At 30.7% G+C, this 7,008-nt stretch overlaps 1 protein-coding gene across 3 annotated transcripts; it reads right to left on the bottom strand.

Moving 5' to 3' along the window:
* Window positions 1-460: 460 nt before the first annotated feature.
* LOC124842200 (uncharacterized) lies at window positions 461-3,779 on the bottom strand. Of its 3 annotated transcripts, XM_047318634.2 has the most exons (8): window positions 3,503-3,779; window positions 3,348-3,410; window positions 3,153-3,239; window positions 2,084-2,321; window positions 1,806-1,879; window positions 1,568-1,666; window positions 1,221-1,346; window positions 461-676 (listed from the first exon to the last, which is right to left on the bottom strand). In XM_047318634.2, exons 1-7 carry the CDS (start codon window positions 3,698-3,700, stop codon window positions 1,263-1,265), a joined length of 843 nt encoding a protein of 280 aa, XP_047174590.1. In that variant the 5' UTR covers window positions 3,701-3,779; the 3' UTR covers window positions 461-676; window positions 1,221-1,262. The 3 variants fall into 3 exon arrangements, with proteins under 3 accessions (XP_047174590.1, XP_047174588.1, XP_087965337.1); XM_047318632.2 differs by lacking the exon at window positions 461-676 and having other exon boundaries at window positions 895-1,346; window positions 3,503-3,777; XM_088109211.1 differs by lacking the exons at window positions 461-676; window positions 1,221-1,346 and having other exon boundaries at window positions 1,373-1,666; window positions 3,503-3,733.
* Window positions 3,780-7,008: the final 3,229 nt, after the last annotated feature.

Genomic DNA, 7,008 nt, shown 5'->3' with positions numbered 1-7,008 from the left:
GGATTTTAGTTGTTTGTGAGATAATAACCTTATTATAACTAGCAGAATACATACGAGTATTGTCATGTATATTTATATTTATAGTTTTATTGCATTAACAAATACAATATTATTTTTATGAATAACTACTTAAAAATAGAAAATTAATATAATTTACATATATATAATTTTGTAAAAATAGTATTATAAAAACTGTACATTTTTACTTTTAAATAAAGAAAATATTTAACTATTTTAAAACAAAAAGCTTATTTTATTATTAAAAAACAAACATTATTTATTTATTGAAAATTAAAATTATAACGTACATTATTATAATGAAATAGATAAAGTTGTCCTGCATCTTTGAACAGAAAAGAAAAACTGTGAAAGAATCTTTTAATTTGTAGATTTATTGAGATTAAAGGGTATTAAAATTTCTTGCAATTCCTCTAAAAGAAGGGTTAATAAAAAGTTATAATGAAGTAGCACCAACAGAGTTTATTCTTCAATTTGAGTGATAACTTGAAAGGTGGATTATCCTTGGATGCATGACGCCCTTTCTTTTTCTTTTTTGGTCAACGTTTACATTCTTTAAAATTTCACAAAAATAGAATTTTTATTTAAAAGAAAAACGAAATTGACATGCCTTCTGAACTGAGCACATCCCCTGTTTGCATGAAATCCTTGATATCACCTGTAAGAGGAAAGAATTAACCTTGAATTTTGAAAAGGAGGCATTGTAAGCATACGGTACGTTCAATAATTCTTCAAATGCCATAATCGACTTTCACGATGGCATTTCAATAGATTTAAAGTTGAAACATTGAAGTTGTTTATAAAAACGAAAATAAAATTCCAAATACAAATTCCATTCCCTTAGTCCTTATACGAGTAACATGCATACAACAGCAATAATAAAGTGGGATGTACTTTAATATTTGATCACAAGTGTTTGTACAAGAGCAAAACACACACACACACATATAAATGCTGAGCTCATTTTGTAATGAAGATAATAGTGATTCTACTTTACCAGAGACATCAATAGTCCTGAGAGTTTAATACGAAAAAATCTTGCATAACACTCACTCACACGAAGTAATCACATAAAAGAAATTAGTTGTCCATCAATTAAGAAGTCAAATTCTTCCTTATGATAAGTATTTTGAACCGGTTTCAGGCAAAACTGTTCCAGACTAAAAATAAGACTAAGGAATGGATGATACTCTGATCCTTACTATACACTGCATACGAGCAATTGGGATGAAAATTCAGTGCTGTTATTGGCGTCGAGATCTGCCTCTTGGTGAAACAAGATAAATACGCCCATAAACCCACTGCCTACCAAATCTTGAGACTGATTGCTGAGAAACAATAAAATCATGTGTCATGAAAAGTGCAGCCTCATTTTTGGTGGATTTGTTTTCTTTTAGGGGAAGAGGATGAAAAATGGAAGAGAAAATTCAAATTATCAACATGCATTGCAAATTGCTGAATAACGATTCTCAATTGTAACACTGTAGTTTTTTGAACAGCCTTTTGCAAAAATTTCAATTAAAAATAAAATAAAACTCGAATTTGCTACCTCCAATTTTGTTCGAAATTCTAATACGCATCCACACACATGACAATCTGCTCTATGAGGTGACTCAATATTCCTGTCCATTCTCACAAATGCAAATACCTGAAAGAAAATTAATCCAGCTCAATGCGCATAGTGAAATTAAACCTTACATATGTGCGGTGCCTCAATCTGGAAACATTAACATAAATTGAGGGACAGAATGGAAAAGAAACAATGGACAGTTATCACAGTGACTGACCTCTTCCCCGCAATTTGGACACGCACCTTTTAGTGCCACCAAATCATTCCTCCACAGGCCTTGAAGTACCTTAACTGTGAAAGGACTGTTAATTAAATACAGATGTAGAAGTAGTGACAAATTGACAATATCATCAATCATTGAATATTTTGGGGTATACAGAGAAAATTTTCCCATAAGGAATTCCTAATTGAACTAAAACAGGGGGCAGTTGAGATATTTTTTGGAGTAAAAAAACACAAGATATTGTAGGGGAAAAGCAGCAAAAAGGGTTTTACCTGAAGCTGAAGCAACAGGGTAGCCGATGATAACACCCAGCCCAAGGAAAATAAAGCTGTTCACCAAGGCCAGAAAGCCTACTCCAGGTGTTTGGCTACCAAGTGATACGCCTGAAGCGAATGCATTTTGATAAGCCATGCCAACAGTGAATGATATGGGCCCAACACATGCTAAACTGCCAAATGCAAGGAACATGGCCCATGTGCTTGCTAAAGCAAAAACCATAGAAAGATCTTCCTGCCCTACAACCACATCATTCAATATTCTAGAGAAGAAACCAAGAAGAAAGGAACACAAGGCTGGGAGCCCTAAACATTCTAGCCAGATAAACATGTAGCAAGCTACAGACGTTCAATACAATAGAAATACAGCAATCATATCACACACAAACAGAAATTCTTGAGCGACATAGTGACATGTTTGAATAGAAAAGAAAATACAGAGGAATAAAAGATAAATAGCAATGCATTTTCTTTTATTTTGTTGAAAAGAAAAAATAAATATTGACTTTTAAAAACAAAAATTTAGAGCCCGAATGATTCCCTTCCAATTTTATATTTAAAAAAAAATCTACAATAACTCTGCATTACCCAGTAATTTAATTTCTCCTTGAAATCTATTAAGTTATGAAAATTACATTACAGAAGCAGCTGGGAGATGGTCATTCACTTCCTGTTATCTTCAAGTGCTCAAGAGATCAACTTTTAGAAAACATAAATATACTCAAACAGAGGACAGTCATTCTCCAATGAATCAAAATACAAACAAATTTAAGAGAACAGAACAGATAACAAAATTTTAAAACAGTAAACAGACAAGGACTTAATTTTCCTATCCTTCCACCTTCTATCCAATTCAATTTTCAAACCAATCTCTTCCCTTACTTCATCTCCCCTGTATCAAACAGAAAGAAAAAGACAGAAAAAAATGATAATACATACTCCAACACTTCATTCTAGAACTGAGGAGAGTATGATAAGTAATCAGCGACCAAGATTTGAGATCACAACCCATCAGAGACAGGTGACAGAAGAAGTTAATATAAGATTGTGAAGAAAATAAAATTACCTCAGCATCAGCAAATGTGGATTGCCTCCTGATACTGCACCTAGGATACTTGACAACAGACTTTGAACCATAGCTTCTTAACCTTAACTGTTTCCATAATTTTAGTATAATTAAAGAAAAAGTAATCTAAATTAGAAACTAAGAACTATATACTATGACAGGCTAAACAGTCAACAGTGAAGGAAGCTAGCAAACCTCTACTTTATCAAACATGTCATCAATTATGAGAGGGTGACCACTATTATACGCATCCCGTGCCTATTGAAAAAGCCAAACACTAATCAATATTTGCATAATAGTAGCGAAATTGAAGTTTTGCAGAGAGTGAAATTGAAATGGTTTGGTTTTACTTGGCAATAGAGAGCTTCGAGGTTCTCTTTGTCGGCGGTTTCGAGGGGCCCAACGTAGATACAGTGGGGTCCCTCGGGGCGATGGCCGGAGGTGGCGGAGACGCGGTAGCTTTTGGCGGAGATTCTGACGTGGGCGGTGGTTCTGGGCAGTTCCAGGAGCGTCGATTGGATTACTTGAGAGAGGCTGGTGCCGGCCATCAGCCCACGCCACACTTTCCACCCAAACCCATTCCTCTATTTCATTTCATTTCATTTTTCTCCACACAATAATAAATTAATAATATTATTAATAAACCCATAAATTTTTTCCACCTTCTCTTCTCATTCCACTTGCTTAAATATCTCTTTGCTTCTCATTCTGTTCACCAAAAATGGAATATTTTTTTTTTCTTTTTCCCATCTTCTCTTAAGAACTGGTTATACTTTTATGAAAGATAAAAGGGTTATTTTGAAAATTTGAGGGAGTGTACGAAGAAATTATGGAGGTGTGGCAATTAGAAGCCCCCACATCAAAGTGTATATTTTCTTACTAATAGGCCATAATATGGGCAATTCTATTCGCACTTTCTTTTTTACTTTTTCCACTTCTTTTAGTGATTGTGTAATTTTTCAATTAACACTATTGTAAATCTAAGTGTGACTGCAGAAATAAAAAAGTAAAAAACTGTATAAGAAAAAAAATCATTTTTATCTTATCAAGTTTACTCGAGTAAAACTGCATAAGTTTTATTTTTTTATATATTTATTATTTATTCTTTGCGTGGAATATGATGATTTTAATTTCTTTTCTAATGATTTTTAAATGCAATTATATTTTGTAATGGTGTAAAACATCAAATATATTATTATAGTCTTTATATAATATGTTAGTAGTAGAATATATAATTTTACGTAAGTTTTACTTTTACAGATATAAAATAGTTCTAACAAAAAAAATGTAAATTGAAATTGACTGTTGTAAAATAGTTTTTAGTAGTTATTTTTTCAAATTATGTGATGTATAAATCAATTTTAACTTGTAAAAAAATTATAATTATTTATAAAAGATTTAACGTAAGGATATAAATAAAATGAAACAAAACTGTGAATTTACATAAAAGAAAATAGGCACATCCATTATGAGCAAAGTGATGGAATTTACTGAAGGATAGAAAGACATTAACTGGTCATCTCTTGAAACAACAAAGACAGTAACTACTTCCAAAAGCGGGAAATCAAATTAAATTTAAAAAATATTAAACAAAAATTAGATAACTATTTTATTTTGTTTGTTTTGTTAAGTAAAATTATATTGTCAAATATATATTTTAAAATAATTATGTCTGTTAACTTCAAATTGAATAACAAAACACGTTATGAAGTCGTCACTTTAGTTTATTTTCACATTTATGCAAAGAAAAATATATTTTCGATAGTTTAATAGAAATAATATAATTTTTTAATATTTTATATTATTTCTTATGTAAATTGATATTATTTAGTGTAGCTATTATTGGTTTAAATTTAAAAAATAACATTCAAATTTTTTCAAATGCTGAACTGTTATAAAGATAAAATGAGTAAAAAAAAACATTAAATTTGAACATGAAAAATATAATAACTGATTAAAATTTCAGGAAGTTAAAAAAATCTTAACTCTGACTCCCTCTTTTCTACTCAAAGAAATTTAGATTTGTAATTGTACCATTATGTAAATTGATTTTACTTAGAGTTTATCATTGTTTAAAATTTTAAAAAAGTAACAGTAAAAAATTTTCAAATCTTGAACTGTTACAAAGATAAAATGATTTAAAAAAAAATTGAAGTTGAAAAATGCAATATTAAACAGTAAAAAAATTTCAAATGTTGAACTGTTACAAAGATAAAATGATTTAAAAAAATAAATTTGAAGTTGAAAAATGCAATATTAAATTAAAATTTCAGGAAGTTAAGAAAACCTTAACGCCTATCAACAAATTTGTAAAACTTACGTGCTATGTTGGATTGTCCAAACTCAATTAGGGCTATTTTTCACTGGTTGGGTTGTTTGGAACACCATGAATTCTGTACTCCATGTTTTTAACATTATTTCTTTAATTTTTATCATATAATTACGAATAATGATACCTTATAATATAATTTTTTTATAATATTTTAACACATGTTATTTTTCTATTGAATTTAGAATATATCTACACATTAACAAATAAATAATGATTTAATGATAAAATAACACACATGTTATATTAAAATGTTGTTAAAAATTTTGTTTTAAAATATCTTTTTTCCATAATTACTCACATAATGTGATGTTGGAGTCAGTCACTCAGTTCTTTCATTTGAAGAGAGGTTTTTGAGAGATGATCGTAACATTGTTACAATTTTTGTTATGTTCTTCACTAAAAAGAAAAATTAAAGCAAAAATTAATAAAAGCGAATTGATAATTGTAGTATATTTTTTCCATCAGAAGATGATAATAGTTAGAAAGAAAAAGACGACGGAGTTGATATATGTACATGTATAGAGTAAATAAATAGTTGAGAAGGAAGAAAAACCTTATAGAAAGAAAGTAGAGAAGATGATCCTCCTCAGTTATGTTTGACCATCTTGCTGAAACAAAAACTATATTGAACTATGGTCCCACTTGGATGTTTTACCGGTAATTCAGTTGTAACACTTGTTGTTTTTATTTGATATATTGAAGAGCTGTTATCATCACCTGAATTATTGACCTTTGAGGAGATGTTTCGTGACACAGCAGAATATATATACTTCAATTTTTTTATGTATGATGCATTTTACTTCATACGCTTCAAAATAGGAACACAACAAAGAAGGAAACTGCTCCCTAATCTCAGGGGGCCCTCAAAAGAAAAAGAAAGAACTGGAAAAGACAGTGTGACAGTGTTGACATGCCATCTGATTAGAAGAAGAACAAAGCTTTGAGATTCTGGGATATATGATTTATGATTTTAAACTCATGATAAGCAAAATGGTCCAATAAGTCTTATTATAATCACTTCAGTAGACATAATCTCAGATTCACAAGAATGCTTTGAAGCGACGAGGTTGTTTTCTCAGCATTATGTTATTATACATGTATTTTTATATGAATGAAAAGAGAGACAAAAAGGGAGACGTAGGCACTTATGTTGTCTCATTTATTCCTCCATTAAAAGAAAAAGTGCAGCGTATGACATGAGATGATTATAGGAAATTGGGATTAAAAATAACAGTATCATATTGGTAGACAAAAACATGGTTTGAGACCCCAATGGTCTGTCTGTGAAGTGTTTCTCCCCACCACAGTCCTTTTCCGTTTATTTCCAAGAAACAACCTTGTTCTTGAATAGTATCTTCCTCTGGGACCCTTCCTTATCACAAACTTTTGGGCTTTAACTGATCTTATCTTTTAAGAAGGCTGAACAGTTGGTTGGATCAGAATCTGAAAATTTGGTTGAGTGTGACACTGATGCGAAGCCATTCTTGGGTGGCAGAAGGAAGCGAAAACTGGAATTTGGACGAA

Source organism: Vigna umbellata, chromosome 3 (assembly GCF_029865625.1).
Source record: "Vigna umbellata cultivar VRB3 chromosome 3, Vumbellata_1.0, whole genome shotgun sequence".
NCBI lineage: Eukaryota > Viridiplantae > Streptophyta > Magnoliopsida > Fabales > Fabaceae > Vigna > Vigna umbellata.
Note: the sequence above shows the minus strand (reverse complement) of the source record. Positions and strands in the feature narration are given on the sequence as shown.

Bases quoted from the DNA above. Each gene is read 5' to 3' on its own strand.
- LOC124842200 (XM_088109211.1), bottom strand. From the start codon at position 3,700: ATGGCCGGCACCAGCCTCTCTCAAGTAATCCAATCGACGCTCCTGGAA. The intron at 1,880-2,083 runs GTAAAACCCTTT...GTCCTTTCACAG, and splicing joins CCCTGTTGCTTCAGCTTCAG to TTAAGGTACTTCAAGGCCTG. The intron at 1,667-1,805 runs GTCAGTCACTGT...ATTTTCTTTCAG, and splicing joins GTCCAAATTGCGGGGAAGAG to GTATTTGCATTTGTGAGAAT.